A 20,956-nucleotide genomic window follows, 5' to 3' on the forward strand; every position below is an offset into this window, starting at 1 on the left:
AAAAACCTATAGAAAAATCACTGGTATAAATTCAACATGCCGAAACACTTAGACCAACGGCACACGTCTGACTGACATCTGCCAACAATTCAACCACAAAAGGATATCTTCCCACTTTAGGAAAAAACCAGTTCCCAGCTAACATGCTTGGCTGCCAGGTGCAAGCTGCTTTCGCTCGCCTTTCGAGACTCGCTAAAGGCCAGATTTTTAATTCTTTTGTAGCAGAGCTACAAGCAGGCAGATACAAACTCAATAAGGGAATCGTAAGAAAACGCTCCAGCAAAATTCGTCTTGCTACTTTCAGTAACCCTTAGTGTCAGAATGAAATCCGTACGCTACTGCCAAATTCATGTCACTTTTGTTTTCTGCTGACATATTTTTTGTTGTAGTGAATACATAATTTTATCTATGAATTGCCACATTTTCATAATACTTGCGAATGATACAGGAAATGAAGTAAATACAAATCTTTACGAAGTCAAAAGTCGGTAATATCCTACTAATTCCTGTTAAAATAGGATCAATCATCTTACAGACACTTAACGCTTTATTAAGATAGACTGCTGTCGTGATGTTTCTGTAGTAAGTTGATTTTAATTTGTATTAGTACAGTGAATATTTTAATTGCATTTTCCATTAGTTTACTAAACGCAACAGTAATCATCAAAGAGAAATTAACCAACAGCAGAATTTTCTTTCATGATATCTAAAACAATCTGACAATGCTAAAGTTGTTTACAAATTCTACACCTGTAGAAACCCACTGGTTCTAACAATGTCATTAAACCAGTGTAGTTTCAAGAGTATTTTTGTCTATAAAAGAATGGCCTCAACGGTTGATCGATCAAGAGCGGGAAAGGTAAACTTTTACGAATATATCACAAGAGGTACAAGTGCTTGACAGAGGACTCCCCTATCAAGTCAAGTGCCTGAGAGACGACTTTCCTATCAATCTGTTGGATGATGTTGGCAACATATTCCAGCTGTGTTGCACACAACCCTTGGTGCCGAATTCGTAGCCCAAAACACACTTTTGGAGCTATCAGATGTAAAATATTATGTTCACACTACTCTTTGCTCGAGTTTACGTCTTTTGGTGGGGCTCAGCCTATCATTTTTTCTTAGGAAGTTAACGATGAAGGCATCATAACGCGTCATCAGTAACAGTACTGCATAGGAATGCTCAATGAGCGACCTGATGACGTTCAATGATAGTCACTCCGTTGATTTTTGTTGTTTCGAATTAGAGCATGCAGTACTCCTACACCAGACTTCTGAACTTTGCCTATTGAATGCAGATGTCACATGATGGTAAAATGGTAATCTATCACATATATGAGTAGTCGAGACCTCCTTAATGTGGAAAATCTTTCATGCCAGAACGTTCTTTGGCATATTTTTCCCAAAAGCACTCGCTCCAAACACAGTTTAAATCTTTCTAGCTGCCTCCTCTGCGTTCACCCCTCTGTTATACCAAAAGTAAACGTTGTGTTGCAGATGTTACACCTTTTTCCATTTGCGACTCAATTTTAAAATGCTTAACTGCAGTTCATGATTTTCAAGTATGCAAAATCCAATGCTTAACTGCAAGATGATAATTAGAACTTCAAATTCGAAAATGACAGTTGATACGTACACTGACAGCGTCGTGCCGCGTTCACCTGTGTGGCGCCGGATTTCAGGCGGCCGGTGGCGTCTGGCCGGTGGCCGGTAGCTACTGCAGTGCGAGGAAACACTCGAGCGTAAGCTGTTACGATCGCGAAGCAGGCACAAGCTGTCCTGCGGAATTGTTTCTGGAATAGTTGTTGTTGCTGGTGGGTAGAATGTTAAGCGAATTATCTTCCATGTTCAATCAGACTCATAACTTTAGGCCGACATGTGATTAAAAAAAAAAAAAATGCACTGGACGCGAACATGCGATTACAAGTTTAGAATGCATGACAATTACTACTAGACCACGGGCTCACCCAGTCTGAGAACAACTCGGAAGTAGACAACACTTTGTCCTAACACTTCCGCATCTTACAGTGTTGCCAGATTGTGCAGATAGCCGGACTTAGAGTTGTCAGGGGCGGTCAGTTTTATTGGCCACCTTAAGTGAACGACTCGGACTTAGTCTCTGTGGCGGCCGGCTGGCGGCAAGTTTTTATGTCTAAGACTGTACATTTTACTTGAACAGTTGGAGACTAAGTAGAAGACATGAAGCTTAATATTTTTCTGTTTTTTTAATTAATCCAGTGTTGAAACTTTTTGGACTGATGGTGTACGGTGGGTGGGGCAAATTTTGATTGCTCAAAGTAACAACATATATGATGGAGGCCTGTGCAGAATTAGCAGGAGCATTGTTGTGGAACAAAACATCTTCGTATACAGCTTCCCATGATGCTTCATTATGACGGCTGCCCATAACCTCTTCAGCAGATTTTATTTCTATGCTCCTGTGTCGTTTGCCCATTATGAGCATAATCTGTTATTTCTGCACCAAGACGCTCCCCCCCCCCCCCCCCCCCCCTCCCAAAAAGACAAAGAAGGGAGAGAGAAACACTGATGATGGTTGGATCTTCGTCTGCTTCAATGGTGGTGAATCCACATGTTTGCATTACTTACTTTGCTCCTTTCCTCTCAGGAGCGTAGTAATACACAGAGCACTCATCCTTGGCTATTAAGTGGTTAATGATATTGTCTGGATTGACCTGACAGCTGCAACATTTCTGCTGCTGCCTCGGTTTGGAGAGCTTTCTGAATGTGTGTGAGTAACCAAAGAAACCAACGGATAGTAATCTTTTTCATGTTCACAATGTCATATATGGTGCTAGAAACTGAATCATGACTGATTTTCGTTATTTCCTCCGTGGTGATATGCCAGTTTTCGAGCAACACGGCCTCTACTTCTCTTGTGAATACAAGTTCTTCACATGGAGATAGTCTGCCACTTTGTTCTTAATCATTCAGAATTGTTTGACCACACTGCTTGCACCACCTAATCATTGTGTCATATAATGGTGCATTTGTTGCACCACCAACTCCCTTTCAAATGCAGAAAACAATCTACCCCGCAATACTCCACTTTTCCAAAAGCTTTGCCTTTTTTTCCCCTCTAGCAGGGTGCTTTGGTATTGTGGCATGAGGTTTGCAGTGTGTTCCAGGACTGCAGTCACGTTCTGCAAACAGACGAAAAATTAATTTTGTAATGTTATGTTTTCAAGGTGATTAATTAAAAATTTATGGCCACCTACTGTACATTATTTTTACATGTTGCTGATGAAACCCATGTAGTAGTGGCCTTTTTCTGCTCTTTTATTGGTGGAAGTAAATTTAAAATTCCAAATGCAAATCGCCCATAATCATAGGTGGCTACCATCTTTTAACAGCATGGTTATCATTTATCCTTGTAAAGTATTATTAATATAATGAGTCATATTTATCAGAGATCTTTCATGAATTGAACTGTAAATATTTGAAAAGTTTCCTTTACATTTTTGATGGGATGTTATTTTCTCTCTTTTTAAAGGAATGTTAGTTCTGCAGGAGAGTATGCGAGGAAAAAACTGAGAGAATGTGATGGTTTAGTTGACTCCTTGTTGTATGTTGTGAGGTCGGCGATTGAAAAATCAAACATTGGTAACAAAAGTGTTGAAAACTGTGTATGTGTGTTGAGAAACTTATCCTATAGATGCCAAGAAGTGGAAGATCCTCATTATGATAAGCATCCTGTTCCAACGCAAAGCAGAGTTGGTGCACAGCAGAAAGGTAATGTCCTCTTAGGTGTATTTTCTCCTTTCAGTAACTATGGAAAAAAGTTTTAAATTTTAACTTTGTTTTTTAATATGTGTTGAATTCTGACGACTGCCAATTGGTGTTACTGTGCACATTGATGCTAGTAATTTCTGCAGAGTGTAATTACTATATGCTATGTTGTATCCTTATCAGCTCAATTAGCATCCAGCTAGTCTTCTTAATTTGATTAATAATTTGCTATGCTGCTTTTGTATTCTCGAATTAGAAAACAAGTTATGAAGTATAATAATAACCAGGAAATTCAGGTATTGTAAGCTAACCAGCTTTTGGCACTGCAGTGTTTTGTTTGTTGATGGAGCCACATAGGACACACCAGCATGTTACATTGATGATAATTTCCTCTTTGTATGTTTGGTGATAAGTGGGGATGCAGAATGATAAGAATTTGCCTCAGAGAAATGAGATTTGCATTAAATTAAATCTTGCCTTTTTCTCTGAATTATCTTCATATCATTTCATACAAATGTACTTCATAACTATTTCTCCTGCAATTTGTGGTCTTTTTGTCACATTTGTTTACTGTATAGTATTGAATACATACCTGAAATACCCACTCCTCACATCTGACGTGATATTAGTATTTATTGACTGCTAGTGGAATGTCAGTAAGAACAGTTGTAATAATAGTCACCGTTTTTATGGATAAATGCAACAACTTTTGTAGAAACTATATACTGATATGTGTAGTAGCAGAAAGTAAAATAATGAGTTACTTTCACTTCACTCCATAACTTCCTGAGAGACCTTTTAATCATTGCCTAAGCAAGCCCTTTCTAAAATGACAATTCCCTGGGGTCCACAAATAATAAATGCTACTTTTTTTTAGGAAAGTTGTCCTGCCACACACAAAACAAATGCAGTGTTAAGATAAATCTACTAAATAACCAAAATGAATAATGCACTGGAAGTAGTTTCACATTATGAGTACTGTAACATATAAAGAAAAGTTGTAAAAAAAGAAATCCTGAAATATGTTGTACTTCGACAGTAAAATAAAACTGATACGGAATATTAGGAAGAGGGTGTGGGAGGGGGGAACAGGAGAATCAGCCATAGAAGATGAATTATTTCTTGCAAAGAGAATCAAACCATTATAAAAGACTCTTCATGTGCAGAAGAGACTTTTAAAAATTACTTTTAAAAACTAGGAGGAACTTTGGTGTAAGTTGTTTGGAAGAGAGAGCAAAACTGTTCTCAGAAGAAGTGATACAGATTGTCTAGTTTCCTTTTTTGAAATTCTGTCCTTAGCACAGACAATCCCCTTGGGTTAGAGCTGGCTTGATAGCCTGAACCTGGGAGTTGAGCAAGTAAATGTCATTGACTTAGAAATACGTAAGAAATATGATGAAGATTACATAATACTAGCTAAACAAGACTGGAGTCTTTGTTGCAATCTAGATGCTTTAAAAATGATAGATTACTGGGAAAGAAGATGGAGTACACATTGCAGTAAATAAGAAACCTATGTCAACTATAGTATAAATTGAGTTCAAACACAGGATATGTTCAACAAAACTTGTTTTCAGCAAGATAAAAATTTTAGCTACATTATTCTGCCAGCTGTCAGACTCTTCAAAGTGACAGAAAATATACTTCCTGGTAAATGTATTCCCCACTCTTCCCAAAACAGATTGAGAGTTTAATCATGCACCAGTTGAATGGAAAAATTACAGTTTTCTTAAGTGTCAGACAATAGAAGCTTAAGTGTTAACATTCCTGATCCATAAATATCAGTTCAAGAAGGATAAGGTTAAGTGATTTTGGCAATCTGCATTAAATTTCAAGTGGGGTTAGAGTCCAGTAATGGCAGAATGTGCAGCTCAGTGGTTGTATGAATAAGTTTCGAACTAGAAATCCGAAGGTTTGAGGTTTGATCCTCAGGTGACCCTAGAACATTTCTCTGTCATTTACTGCTTCTTTCACTTCTGAAAGTGATTTGTATCATGAAAAAACCCTATTTAGCACCACCATGGTGTGGAGTCCATATTGTATTGAAGGTCCCCCTGTAACTTACTGGTTAACGCAAAGATTGAGGGAGGTCAAGAGCAACCATCTTTGTAGGACCATGCTAAGTAAATCTCTGTGCTGTTCAAGCAAATCTTTGGGTTGAGGGCAGCTTCATTTTAGTGACAGAAACAATCTCCTGTTCTGCGTAAACTGCCTTTCCCATAACTTCAAATCTCCACTCTCTTGCAACAACTTTAATTGAGGACACTAAAAGGAATTATTCTTGAATCTTTGCAAGAATGCTTCACAGAAATGTTCGTGTATGTGAGGATGAGGTGAAGTTGTAATTTTCCCCAGTCATGTGTTGCTGTGACATTTGCTGCAGCACCACTATCATTTTAGTGATGTATGAAGTAGCCTGCTATGTGTGGAAATAATGTAATGAGTCATTGTAGCTGTTACATGTCAGACCCTTATTTAATTATATATTTTTATGAACTATGCAGTTTTATATGAGTTTCAGTAAAATTACACCAGTTGTCATGTTAGAACAGACGTTTTATGTAGAATATGGTGAAATATGTTATCTAATTTGGGATGTTATGCAGGCCTTACAGTTTGCTATTTGTCTATATCATGTATTTCATTGACATAGCATGTAGACCAAAACCTAGAGAGTTTATATTTTGCCCATATCCTGTAGTCGATTTGAATGTTGTGCCCGTTCATCGTTTATTACTTCTGTTATTGACAAACTTTGATTTTTTTACATTGTTGTTTTAGAGCATGTCGTTGCACATGTGTTTTAAAATATGCCATTGCACATTAAATTTGCACATTGTAGTTCAGTTCTCAGTGGCCTATTTAATATTAAGCAGTATTCTGTTTTTTGCATGATGCAGCATTTACTTTTGTCGCTAATGTGTGGAATTCATATCTTTTAAGGTAATAGATTCTGTTTTTTTGTGGGCTTTTGTTTTGCGCCTGTAACACACATGCTTTAAGGTGATCTAATGGCTCAGCATATCTACATATAAAAATACTTGGTCTGTTTCCATTTTTGCAGACACTACATTGTACGTACTAAGTGTGTGTGAATTTACTGTTCTCTCATTTAGTTATGAAAGGGAGACATAATTTTTCCATAGGTATGCAGTTAATCGTAGAATGTATAGGACTGGCTGTACATTTCTTAATACTGGTGATTTTGTTCTGAATAGGGCCATTCACATTTCGCACTCAAGCCTGAAAGTGGATAAATAGAGAGTAAAATTTATTTTTAGTTTAATCTTTGGTGGTATATAAAAAGCCTTCAAATTTTATTTTAGGGTTTGGCATTTACCTTTAGCTAATATTTTAATGTGATACTGAATGAGAAGTATGTGGGGTAGCAATAATAAATTGGAGTAGTGAAAGGAGGTATAACATAAATCATGAGTTACAAATTTGCCATAACATTAACCTCCTAATATTTCCATGTAGTACATGAGATTATGAATGCGTTAGAACTTTCACATTTGTCTGAACCACATGCAGTAAAGGAATTCAGAGTAGCTTCAGTATATAGTTAATTTCATTTAATGCAGATGTTGTGTGTATTTATGGTATAGGATTTCAATTGACCTGTCTTTTTTCCTTTTATATATTGTTGCTGAGGTTTTTGGTTTCTTCTTTATATATAACTTTAAAATTCTGTCTTGTAGAGATAACTATCCCGTATTATTTGTAAAACAAATTATTACATTATCTTCTCCTGTCAGTTATATATTTTCTTATTCCACTTTTTTTGTAGCATACAGCCTCTGTCAAGGTAAGCAACTGTACAAGTAATAATTACACAAACTGCTTTTGAGTTCTGTAAACCTTTTACATGTGCAGCTAACAATAATTTTGTCAGTGCGCATGCTCATTAGCCTGTTTCCTCAAAGCTCAGAATTATTAGGTACTCTTCTCCCACAGAAATTTATGCACTGATAATTTACAATAGTGTTTATGCACTCTCTGTTACTACATTTTATTGACTGATGTTGCATTCATGGGGCTACAGTGTTTGTCAGCTTTACTACATGAAATTAGCCAGGTCAATCAATTTTCCAAATAACATTTGTTCTGGTTTGTGTGCTACATTGACAATAACGTGTTGTTAGGTTTTAAAAGCCTATATCATCTTTTTATCTTCTTTTTGCTGATCTCCTACTTCCCTTTTTGTGTGTGTGTGTGTGTGTGTGTGTGTGTGTGTGTGTGTGTTTGTGTTTGTGTTTATGATCAGTTCACATGTAGGCTGGATCAGTGTACTTACAGGCTGAAAGTTAAATTCACAAGTGTGTTATGTGGAGAAAACTGGAACCACATACCACTTTCTTTTAGCTAATGGCCTGTTTTGAAATTGTTTATATTTTCAGTTTAATAAGTGCTTTTGAATCTCAAAGAACTTGTAATGCATAAGGGAGAAACTGAGAATTATTATTGCCTCCTAATTCACTTCCCTTTTAATAACCACTCAGATTTACACTGCATAAACAATCTCAGTGGGTTTTTTGTAAAGTAATTTCAGTATGCCTTTGAACAACAGTATGTACAGTATGAGTCAAAAAGGACTTTACAGCTGTGGAATGACCTAGAAATTTATTGAAATAACTTACAGAATTGATAGATGTGTCATTTTATAGCAAGCAACATTAAGTTTGATTCACAAAGTGCACCTGTACTCCCTCCCGCCACCAGGACTGCCAGCGTAGTGCACATTTAAAACGCCTGGTTTCACTGGTGCAGAGCACAACGAAACATTCCTGAACGCAATAATTTTCAGCAGCGAGTCAGAATTTCACAAGTGGCTTGGTGAACACCCACAACTGTAGAGTACAGGCCAGCGAAAATCCATGCGTAACCCTGGAACACATTTGTGACAGACCCGAAGTTAATGAGTTTTGTGCCCATAAGAAATTGAAAGTGTATGGCCCTTTCTTCCTCATGGAAAAAACTGTCACTGGTATTGTGTACCTGGATATGTGTGAAAACTTATTAATTCCACAGATCAATGAAGATGACTGAAATAGTCTGGTTTACTACCAGCAAGACAGTGTACCACCTAATTTCCTCACGGAAGTTCAAGGTTTCCTAGATAATCGCTTCCCAGGTCAGTGAATTGGCCGCAAAGGGCCAAACGTGTGCCCACCTCACTCCCCAGACTTGACATCACTGGATTTCTTTCTCTGGGCTTTAATTAAAGACCATGTGTATGTTCTTCCCCTACCAATTTAGTCAACCCCAAAAATCGAATCTACACTACTGCTGCACAAGATACAAGTGTGGGAAGAAATTAATTGCCAGTGGGATGTCTGCCACATTACAGATGGTAGTCACATCAAACCAAAATGACACTTGACACTTTTATGTGATACGTGAGGTTGTTTGCTACAAAAAGACGTGTCTACTGATTCTTTAAGTTATATCAGTAAATGTCTATATCATTCCAAAGCTGTAAAGTTCTGTTTGACTTACTCTGTATTATTCTTCTGCAGTAAAAAACCACAGACCCCAGTCCTTTGGGCATGTGTGTGTGATATTTCTGCTGTGCACAAGTGGTTGAGTTTTTGATGAGTGGAGTTTGGAGTTTGTTAAGACAAATATTTCACAGAATTGAGAACTTAGCACTTCTTAAAAAGTTGTGCAGCAAAGTTTTGAATTTCACCTTTAACATTGTTTTCATGCTCTATTATTAACCGTTCTTTCAGTTCAAATTTAAAGGAATGAAGCGAAGTCTCATCCCCTGTCACTGTTTGTTAAGACAGGCCATTTTTAAGTGGCCTGTCAAGTTGGTGAATACCGTGTTGCTTGTCTTAATCACATTAGTCAACATTCACAGCACCCAGCATTCAAACACTTTCCAGAAACCCAGATTTTCAGTAATGGTAAACATACTTCTTTTAATGATGGAAAGCTTGTGAGACACTTGATTATAATATGGTGAACAGCACAAATGATGTCATCAGTGTGTCATTGCAGTGGGTGATCAGGCATACCTCATTTGATTAGCCAGCAGTTTTCCTCCTCTGATTTCAGTACAGTAACAAAGTCATACACAATAGCAGCACTATCTGTTTGTAGAATGATTTCATATTTCCGGTGAGAGTAGGAATAGGTCAGAACATCAGTGTGAACGTAAAATCTACAACACTGTTAACAATATATAAAAAAGGAATGGGAGTCCCTGCTCTTTCTGACAACGTTGTACAGTGTATAATAGCACAAATGGTAAAAGCCAAATGTTACTTATTGGGAAAAGCATCTCATTTTTAATTTGGCTGCATATTTGTTCTCAGTTTCATTTTCTATATTTTTGATGAAATCTAAAAAAGATTTATTTTTTTGTCACTTCACATTATCTTTTCATACGTAAATAATTCTTTCACATTTGTATGTAGCTCCCCTCTCCATCCAGTTTCTACTCACTTTGCTCAGAAAACTGGAGTGTTCTTTTTGTATGTTATTTATATACTGTAGTCATAAAAGTGCTTGTTTTCGAACTCTGAGGTATCACTTAAATAATGTGTAACTAGTACCTCCGTAGAGGTGCCAAACATGGGATACTCAACTAATGAGAGGTCTGTTCACTGTAACGCAGATGTGTGAGCATTATCTCAACACAGACAGGTTCCTAAAGATTGGAGAGGGAATGTAATGTCTGAAATGTGTGTGTAACTGAAAAATATCTAGGACAGTAATAACACATATTTTAATGATGTGTGTGCTGTGATTGTAGGTAACTGACCAACAAGACACAGTGGAAGTTGTACAAGGCTGTTGTCATCACCTTTCCTGCTGACACAGAGATTCTCACCTTTTCACACATTCTTTATTGTTCTGTTAGAACCATATTTTCACCTTCTTTGACTCTGGAAAATGATTCTGCACCCAAGTTTTTTGAAAGTTCCCTACACAATGCAGTAATGCTATCCCTTTTGCATTATACATGGTCTAGTCACGTTAATGTAACTACCGCCTATGTTCAATGTCATCATGCAGCTGGCAGTTGGTAGCACTAGCAGCAGAGGGTATATAAAGCATGTTTCGGGCTCCAGGAAACAGTGCTGTTGTTGTCGTAATGTGAAAATGGAGCAGCTTATCTGACAGTCAAAACAACATGATCAAGAGCTTTGGCAGCAAGGGTGGAAGCATTTCTGAAATGGTCAAGTTTGTAAACTGTTCATGTGCCACTGTGGTTAAAGTATATCATACATAACAAAATGGTGCTATCCAAAAGTTGTGCCAAGACATCTGTGGATCTGTGGTGCACCACAGGCCATAGAAAACAGGGGTGAACAATGGCTGCATAGATATTTACAGGTGAATAGATGTGCACTGTTGAGCAGCTGACCACCCAGAGAAACCAAGGGTTTATCAACACTATCTCCTCAATGGCCATTCATTGAACATTGCTGTGTATGTGTCTTCACAGCAGGCATCTGGTTCATGCATCCATGGTGGCTGCTGGTCAGTGATGATGAAGGCTGGAATTCACATAGGAATATCACAACTGGACATTCACTGAGTCGTTATAGGTGGCCTGTTCAGATGAATCACATTTTATGCTCCATCAGATAGATGGCAAACACTCTGCAACAATTGACATAGGGGCCCATGCTGGAGGAGGCATCGTTGCGGTCTGGGGAATGTTTTTACAGTATTCCCTGGGTGAGCTCATCATTCTGGAAGGCATAGTGGATCAACACAACTATGTGTCAATCCTTGGGGACCATGTCCAGCCCTATATGAAGTTGGTTTTTTCTTCGGCATAATGGCATCTACCAGCAGGGCAATGCGACATGTCACACAGCTCTCAGTGTAAATGCATGGATTGAAGAGCACCAGAATGAGTTTAATGTACTCCCCTTTCTGCCAGACTCCCCAGATTTAGACCCAGTTGCGCATCTGTGGGACCACCCTGATCAGGCTGTTCGCGCCGTGGATCCTCAACTGAGAAACTTAGTGTGGCTGGAGTTGGCATATCTCCACATCTCTGTTGCTACCTTCCAGAACCTTATTGACTCTCTTACAGCATGTCTCACTGTGATCTACACTGCAATAGCCGGTTCTTCAGACTTTTGACAGGTGCTCACATTAATGTTACTGGACTATGTAGAAATTAAAAAATTTGAACACTCACTTCCTTCTTTCTCTCTCCTTCTTTGACTTCAGTAAATGTGATTTCTTTTAGTATTTATTGTGATAATATATGTAACTAGTGTTCCTTAATAAATCATACATGATTATGTAGAAATGTATCTTAGTGTCGTGTGTTGCATCTGCTTAGTTCATAAAGTATTCTGCCTATATTTAACTGACTGCAGTGCAAGATATTGGCTTTGACATCCTATTTAATAGTTTTCTAGCAAGAGCAGTTTATGTAAACAAACATTTTATATTGTCATACACCCATGTTCATTCACTGTGTATGTAAATGAGACTGTCTTCATTTATTATTGTATGTCAGATAGAAGCTGAAAAAATTACACTTTTTCTTGCAGTGTAAAACATCAAAATGTTAAAGGGGGCTCAAAGACAAGTTGGTTGTTGAACTCAAATTTCCACAAATTTGTAGTCAAGTTACATAATGCCTAGAAACATGAGTGTTGGGCCCGAAGATTATGAAGACATGGTTCTGCTAATAGATAATGGAAAATTACGTACACTTTAGGAAATACATTTTGGTGTATTCAATACCATTTTGTGTGTGCGCGCACGTGTGGTTCTCTCCCCCCCCCCCCCCCCCCCCCCCTCTCTCTCCTTCCCACTGAGAGTTTGTGTGTACTCATTCACCTACACAGGCTGGTTGCTCTTTTCGTTTGGCAATTACTTCTTTTATATCTTTGCTTCAATTTTTCGTCTTGTGCATGTAAGGAAAAGTTACTTTCTTTTATGTGCATAATAAGGGGTGTGGTACTTTACACCAATAATAGGTGTTCTGATGTGCATGCCTGCTGTTGAAACTGTCATGTAATTTTCCATTTTCTTTTAGCAGCTTTATAATTAACTGTTTTTTCTACAGCATTGAATTACCTTTCATTGATATTCCCATAAGATCTGTGAAATTTATTTGGATTTGTGGGGTTCAATTTGATGAACAAATGTTCTCATTTGCAATTAAATAGAATGCTTCATTACTGAAAGTTCATCTCTCCCAGTTCTCTCCTCTCCTCACCCCTTTCCGCTCAAACAGGTGTGATATATCTCTCCCTCCCTCTCCTTTCACAATATTGATCAAAGATATGCAGAAACACAAGGAACATCTCTAAGTTTTTTTCTCATATGTTAGAATACATGTAGCATCAGAGAAATTATTGTTTAATACATTAAATTGTTAATTGCACATGCTCATGCTTTTCATTGGTTTTTAGTGTTTGCATTATATTTCAGTGCAGCTTTGCAACATCTCGTGTGTGGGTATGAATGGCTTCTGAAAATTGAGGTACAAATCTTTGATTTTCTGGAAGTGCACAGCGTGAAAAAAATTAATAAGTGAAATGATTCATTGAAACTGAAGTTTTGTCTTTAAAATTGCAATATGCAGTATGTTATTGTGCTATCTGTGATTTTCATAGTTACAGACATTTGCTTCAAGAAGTGTAATGCTGTTACTTTTTTGTCAGAGCTGTGTCATTTGAATTTCTATTCCATTATACCACTTTATAGTATTAACTTCTGTCTTGTCATTTGTGAAGTACTATTAACACATTGTCTTGTACAGATTAGGCTTGCGTGTATGTGTGCGTGTAGTTGGAGCCATTCGGTTACCATATGTTTGCATGAACAATTATTGTTATTTGTAACTGCAGCTGTGTAATTAGAGATAAATGCATGTGTGAAATTTAATTCGGTTGTTCCCTGTGCCTCATTTTGCTTTTGTATTTTAACCCTTTCAATGTTGTGTAGCTCATTGGTCCATGGAATACTCTCTCTCTCTCTCTCTCTCTCTCTCTCTCTCTCTGTGTGTGTGTGTGTGTGTGTGTGTGTGTGTGTGTGTGTGTGAGAGAGAGAGAGAGAGAGAGAGAGAGAGAGCGCACACGCACACGCGTCCGTGCCCGTGTCCGTCCATATACATTTCAATGCCTCGTGAGCTTGGAGATAATTCTTTAAGTTGAGAGGACTACTCAAGAAAGTTGATGGTGGGTGCATATTCTATGTAATTGTAGATCGTAAGGAAGGACAGTACAGGATAGAATTCAAATTAATTTATTGCACCACTTCTAGATGTGCATTAAAAAGTTACTTCCTCTTCCTGTTGCAAGATTTCTTTTGAAGTAAAAGTTAATAATTGATTACAGCAGGGGAAAAATGTAGTGAAACTTTAAACTAATAGGAAAACGTCTGTATCTCCTAATCAACATAGATGGCATTTAATCACTTGCTAAAAGTGTATCCATATTACCTCTGAAAGAATATAATCTCTCATCTTCAAGTAATTGGTGCTCTACTTCCTGTCAGAGAAGCATAGACGTAAATCCTGATATGTCTATTCTGATTTGACTTGCATATAGTTTTCCGGAGCCCATAATGTCTGTGGTGAACTCGTCCCAGAACACGACATGTCACACCTCATCCGTCCCAATCAGAACTATTACTCTTCCTGTCAACAGTATTATAGCCATCAGTTTTTAGCAAAGAGAAATGAAAGTTTCATTCCTTTCAGACCCAAAGGAAACATCTCAGTTATTGGTAGCTTGCCACATATTTACCACAACCACACTTGGTTAAGCAAGATGTAGGTGAATCTTAGTGTAAAAAAGTGCCTGTAACATGCATTTATCGTGTTTTGTGGGGACACACACTTTTCACATAAGAAGGTGTCAGTTTTGCAGTGAAACTATGGGGCTTCCTTAATGATTTATAGTAGTAGCCACAAATAGAATTGGATTCATTGCTGCCAGTAGTTTTGAAACTCATGTCTATTATTTCCTGTTCTTATAGGTGACAATTTGGGCTGCTTTGGTGCAAGCAAAAAGAAAAAAGACGCACAGCCCATTCAACAGAAGGAAACAGCTGCAAGCAGCCGAAGCACAAATCAACGACTAGAACCTGTCAAAGGAATGGAACTTCTTTGGCAGCCTGAAGTAAGGAAGAAAACTTGTACTTCTTTACATTGTTATGTTGTTGTTTCTTGATCCTGATCATAATTTTCTTTTACTTAGGTTGTTCAGTCTTACCTCTCTCTCTTGCAAAGCTGCTCGAATCCAGAAACGTTGGAGGCAGCTGCAGGTGCGCTGCAAAACCTTGCTGCGTGTTATTGGCAACCAAGTATTGAAATAAGAGCAGCAGTGAGGAAAGAAAAGGGTCTTCCAATTCTGGTTGAGCTTCTGCGAATGGAAGTTGACCGGGTTGTCTGTGCTGTAGCAACAGCTCTGAGAAATTTGGCCATTGACCAGCGGAACAAGGAACTGATAGGTATTATTAGGAACCACAGGATTGTCTCAAAAGTTTCTGTACAGAACTACCTGCTTTTAATTTTAATGTTTATCTGTTTCAGGGAAGTATGCTATGCGAGATCTTGTACAGAAATTACCGTCCGGAAATCCACAGCATGATCAGGGAACATCAGATGATACCATTGCCGCTGTACTTGCAACATTGAATGAAGTAATAAAGAAGAATGCAGAATTCTCTAGGTTTGTGAGCTTGCCTATACTGTGATTGTTCCTAAAATATGATTTTTAGAAGAAGTGTTGTTCAAACTAGGTTTACTCTAGGAATAACATACTCTATTAAGATTTACCAGATATAATATTTATACTTTTTCCTTTCTTTTTGAACAACAGTTGTATCAAGATTTCAGTGTTTCTAAATTTTGAATATAATCTGTTGCGCCCCCCCCTCCCTTCCCCCCGTGATGTGGGATATATAAATCTGTTATATCAAGATCTATCAATTAGGGTGTCTCAACACACAAAAAAGGCTCAATCTGTTTCAGCAGAATCCATTGGTTCACACAACATGCTGAAAAGTTGCAGCAGGCTTGCATTTGTTTTTACCATTATTTACAAAAGGACAATAGCACCATTAGGAAATATGTAGAGGGTGTAATGTAAACATCATATCGTATGACTTGGGAAACATGATGATGATGATGATGATGATGATGATGGTAATGCATTTGCAGATTTCTTTACCTTCTGATGACACATTTTTATTTCTGAAACAGCAAAAATACTTGTTATATTGGAAACATTAATCCATCTGTGATTTTGGAAAGATTAAGACACGTGGGTAGTTTGATCCTTAAGTATCTATGAATGGACAATTTGGCAGTGTTCATTGTTCATCCAACAGCTGCCATACCTTTGGATGTAATACATGTTGAGAAATCGCTTTTGAGAAATGATAGCCAGTAGACTGGGAAAGATACTGTTGGGTCAATGACTGTGTACCAGCTGTAGAAGTAAATCATCCATGTGAGTGTCTGATTTTGCAATACATACGAAGTAGATTGCCCAACAGCTAATATTTGATCAAAAGTTTACTCTCGGGTGGTCTGTGTATTGCTTCATAATCAGTTTAAAACCAAAGTTAATGACATCTTGTTGTCAGCTGTTGGGGTTGAAATGTGAATACGTTATTTTCTTCTTATATGTCAGAATAAATGCTGTGGGTCAGTGTAATAAGAATTGCAAATACTTCCTCCACAAAAAAAGAAAAAAAAGTAAGGCTACCCACATTACTAAAGAACTATTTGTCTTGGTATGTGACGGTTTTTTGATATTAAACAATGTACTTATACTTAGGGACAGGAAAAAGCCTTCTTATTTTATGACTAAACTCAGTGTTATATTTTGCCAAATTTGGTGTCATTTTTTCCTAACTTGATGTTATTTTATAACTAATTTTTTTCCAAATTATTGTTTGCCAAATCTGGTGTTATTTTTCTTGCCAGATGCAATCTCATGTTTTGCACAATTTTGTCTTGGATTTTTTGCTAAATTCAGTGTTTTTTCCAAATTATGTCTCATTTTTGCCATGTAAAGTGCCTTTTAACCAAATTCATTTTTATTGTTTTGCCAAATGTAATGTTTTTGTGAAATTCAATGATGTTTTAAAATTTGCTGATTTTTAAATCAAATTCTAGATTTTCTTGGTAGATTTGGTGTTTGTGCATTTTTTTTTCACAAATTCCATGTTATATTTGCTAATTTTGGTGCTATTTTTGTCATGATATCAAAGTTCGTTGCACAGGAAATGAACTGACAGGTTAAGATTACACTCAAACCTCGGCTTTGAGGAGACTTGAAGTCAAAATGCAAATTTAACGTTCAATAACTATCACTTATGAATAATAGTAAATTACTGGCCTCAGATTTTTAACGTTTGTATACAACAAAATTACAAATTTTTTGATTCTGCATAAAAATAACCAGTTTTGCATTATTTTGCTCAAAATTGCTAATTTTTCACAAAAATTTTCTGTCCCTACTCATGCTGTAGCAATTTCCATCAAAATTGTCAACTCACAGCCAGTGTATGAGTAGTTTACTACAGTAGTTTTCTTAAGCTCCACCGAAAGATACCTTCTGTAAGGTCTGCCACAAAAGAAATGTGACTGCAAATTTGGATATTGGTCAGATTTGTTTGATACCTGTTGTCACCTTCAAAAAAGTACCTATTGAACTCAATGCCTACAATTGTTCCTTATCTTGCTGAGAACAGATATGTGTATCATTTTCTGTACATTAGTTACTCACATTTTTGTCTTTCGGTGCTGTGCAAGAGCACATCTATAGTATACTGCTTGATACCAGTCACAAAGTTGATTGAACTTGTCACAGTGTAGCAGCACAACTGAACATAAAAAATAGCCATGCTCTAATACCCTATGACAAATAATGCATTAGAACTGAAAAGAACCTCTCTTTGACAAGGTGGTAGAGTATAATTATCTGCCAGTAGTTAGAAGTTCTTCAAAGACATGCAAGTGTGATTCTTTTGTTTATGCTTGCCAGTACCTACTGCCTAATGCCATTCACTGTCAAGACTTAATCTTCATGATTATCATGTAGGTAGGTACGAAAAGATCCCATGGTAGGAAACAAATTTTGGACTGACAAAACTAACAAAAATAATTGTGTAGTTTCAGTGGGAACCTAATTCATTTCACGCCAGTAGATTTTGGAAACTGATAAGGAGCTGAAGGAATACCTAAAATACTTCAAAAAGGACTGATGTCATCAGATTACACATTAGCCCTATTGTAATTAATTTACAGTTTCCCAAAAATCCTTTGTGGTAACTGTTAGGATGCAGCCATTCTTATCCTTTTAAAGCTACGTTCATGAAGTTTATTGTGTGGTGTATGATTATACAGGTCATTGCTGGAAGCTGGTGGTGTGGAACGCTTGATGAATATAACAAGACAACGTCAGAAGTATACACCGAGGGTCCTGAAGTTTGCTGGTCAAGTTCTTTTCACTATGTGGCAACATCAAGAACTTAGAGAGGTTTACAAGAAACATGGTTGGAAAGAGCAGGATTTTGTTACCAAAACAATAGCTGCTCGAAATGCTGGACCTAATTCTCCAAATAATGCTAACAGCACACTGAATCGACCAATGGCTAGCCAGGGAGGAACACGGTATGAAGACAGGACGATGCAGCGCCCAACAAATGTAAACAGTACATCTCGCAGTCCTGGCCCGCCCATGTACCAGCAGGTGTGTTTCTAGCTTAACTGCATGCTTAAAGAAAGAAAGGGGCTTCTGTTATCTCTCTCTCTCTCTCTCTCTCTCTCTCTCTCTCTCTCTCTCTCTCTCTCTCTCATATATCTCACACACACACACACACACACACAGATCACTTAATGCTAAGTCATATATCGTGTATCTAAAAAATGACGCTTTCATATCAGTGTATGTTGTTATAATTCTTTTATGCGGTTGTATTGTCAGTACTTCATATTCTTGTTTCATGTTTAGGGGAAAAGATAATTTCTTCAAATTAGTTAATTTCTTGGTTCATTATTTGAACAATTATATGCTCAAAGAGTAAGGTTGTGTTACTAATAAGCGGAGAGCATTTGCAAATTAGTCTTCTATGAGAATTATAAGAGACATTACAAAAATTTGTGACTTACCCTAAGTTAGACTGTCAAATGAAGTCCAGTAGTTACATTTTTGCTCAGGCTTGTCAGATTCCATATACTTGACTAGACATATTACTCTTCCTCTATCAAAGAATTGCTTTTCAGTGGGACAACATTTTAATTCAAGTAGATACTTAGTGGGGTACAATCGTATGATAGATGTAGAACAGTAGGACACTGCCCACTGATTATCCAGTGTGTTGTCACAGTGTGTTGTTCTGTTGATCCAAGTGTGTTGATCAACCTTTGGCACATAAGAGCCGTAAATTATCACGGAATATATCGTAAAAGTCCATGGTGTGTGATCAGGAATAGAAGGCAACATGAGTGGGCAATGCTTATGTATTACAGTATAGTGGTTCATAGACAACGAGCAAATGCTCAGTGACATCTCAATTCACATTTGATGTGGTTGACATCCTTAAATTTGGGGGCCAGAACATAATCTAGCATTTATGAGGAAACTCGTGAAATCAGTGTACTAGATTCCAGGCCTTATGTGGCATGGGAAATTGTGCTGAAAGAAAATACCATGTATGTTTGCAAGTGTTGAGCCATAATATTGATGCAGTTTACGACTTTCACGGTCCCCTCTGTTGTCACGTGGTGCGTATGTTGAATAGGTGTTGTACGACAAGATGGCGTATCATGACATAATGTAACAGAAAATGTGACTTATCTAACAAGCAACTCATTTCTGTTGATCCATGATCAAACCCTAATCTTTCCATGTCTGCTACAATCATAACTGACACTGTTGGACAAGAATGAAACACTTTTGAGAAATTCTCTTCTGGCTCTAATTAAAACACTGGGTGATTAATAATGGGTTTCAAAAGATGTTTCCCTTCTGCAGTGTCGTACTTTACTGTCAGCTGGGTGACAGGCTGCCACATAGTCAACTTTACATATTGGACAAGACTCTGATATCCATATTTTTTAGCCAGATGTAAACATCCAGTGCTTCAGCATATATTGACAGTTTGTCATTCTACCACATTTGATAAATGTGAGTAACAGCTGCATGTAAACCTCAAGTGAGTTGTGCTCTTTCTGTGTACTCATTTCTGTATACAGGTCATCACAACCTTCAGATTTACACAAGGCTACAGTTTCGACGATTCTCTTGCATCAAGCAAAGCACTCTAATTGTTTAGGCACTGCATTAGCATTTGAGAAGATTGGTATTCAAATCGCCTTCAGATCATTCAGATATAGGTTTTTTATGAGTTCCTTAAACTTTGTTAAGTCAAATAATGGAAATGATCGTGTTCTTAATCACAAATGACCTCACCATCAACAGGATGTTTAGCAGTGTTTTATCTATCCAGTTACTTTGCACAAAATAAACCAAATGGTCTTGTATTGCTAACACTTGTGACATGAGTTTTGTTCTGTGCCTTGTACCTCCCACGTGACACAAGCTGACCCAAACACACCACTTTGTGGGTAATATTGCTGTAACTGATTGGTGTACATTGGAGGACGAGACAAATGTACCTTTATTCACTGCATGTGTACGAATTATTGAAAAGTCAAAGGCCACTTAATCTTAAGATATATTATTAGTACACATCAAATAACAGTATTTTTGTGGTTAATCAGCACATTTTCAGAGCCCTTTCCTTGCAGATTATAATTTGAAAATTAATACTAATGGTGGTGTTTAATGCTCTATTTTTATTTGTAGCATAGGTTTTATTTTCCATGTTGCCAGTTCTCAGAACACACATCTAGTTTGGAAGATGACATTGTTGGAGAATTCTCTAATTATTCTCCAGTGCTGAAAGTTCTTTTTAGTGAAGTACAACTTAGTTTTCTGACTTTCTGCATTGAATTTTGTCTGTATGTGATAGCATGTCCAGTGAAAAATGGACAGGCCGTAATGCTCCCATTTGTGGTTTGTAGTTGCCCCTTCCATTTGTGATGGCACAGAGAGCTCTTTGTGAAAGGTGCTGACTGAATAATTCGCAGAAATGGTCTCTAGCTGTACATTTATAATATAAACCTATTTTGTTTCTCAAATAACCTCCCCCTATGTTTGTTACAAAACAGCAAAGTTCTTCATACAACTTTGTTGCTGCCAGG

At 37.3% G+C, this 20,956-nt stretch overlaps 1 protein-coding gene across 8 annotated transcripts in view; it reads left to right on the forward strand.

Moving 5' to 3' along the window:
* The window catches only part of LOC126470197 (catenin delta-2), a 494,830-nt gene that overhangs the window by 444,612 nt on the left and 29,262 nt on the right, over positions 1–20,956 (forward strand). For all 8 annotated transcript variants that reach the window (XM_050097862.1, XM_050097867.1, XM_050097861.1 and 5 more), the window contains 5 exons: positions 3,512–3,750; positions 14,713–14,855; positions 14,934–15,186; positions 15,269–15,407; positions 18,095–18,440. In XM_050097862.1, coding sequence (XP_049953819.1) covers positions 3,512–3,750; positions 14,713–14,855; positions 14,934–15,186; positions 15,269–15,407; positions 18,095–18,440 — 1,120 coding nt within the window. The remainder of the gene's footprint in view (positions 1–3,511; positions 3,751–14,712; positions 14,856–14,933; positions 15,187–15,268; positions 15,408–18,094; positions 18,441–20,956) is intronic.

The sequence above is a fragment of the Schistocerca serialis genome, chromosome 3, assembly GCF_023864345.2.
Source record: "Schistocerca serialis cubense isolate TAMUIC-IGC-003099 chromosome 3, iqSchSeri2.2, whole genome shotgun sequence".
NCBI lineage: Eukaryota > Metazoa > Arthropoda > Insecta > Orthoptera > Acrididae > Schistocerca > Schistocerca serialis.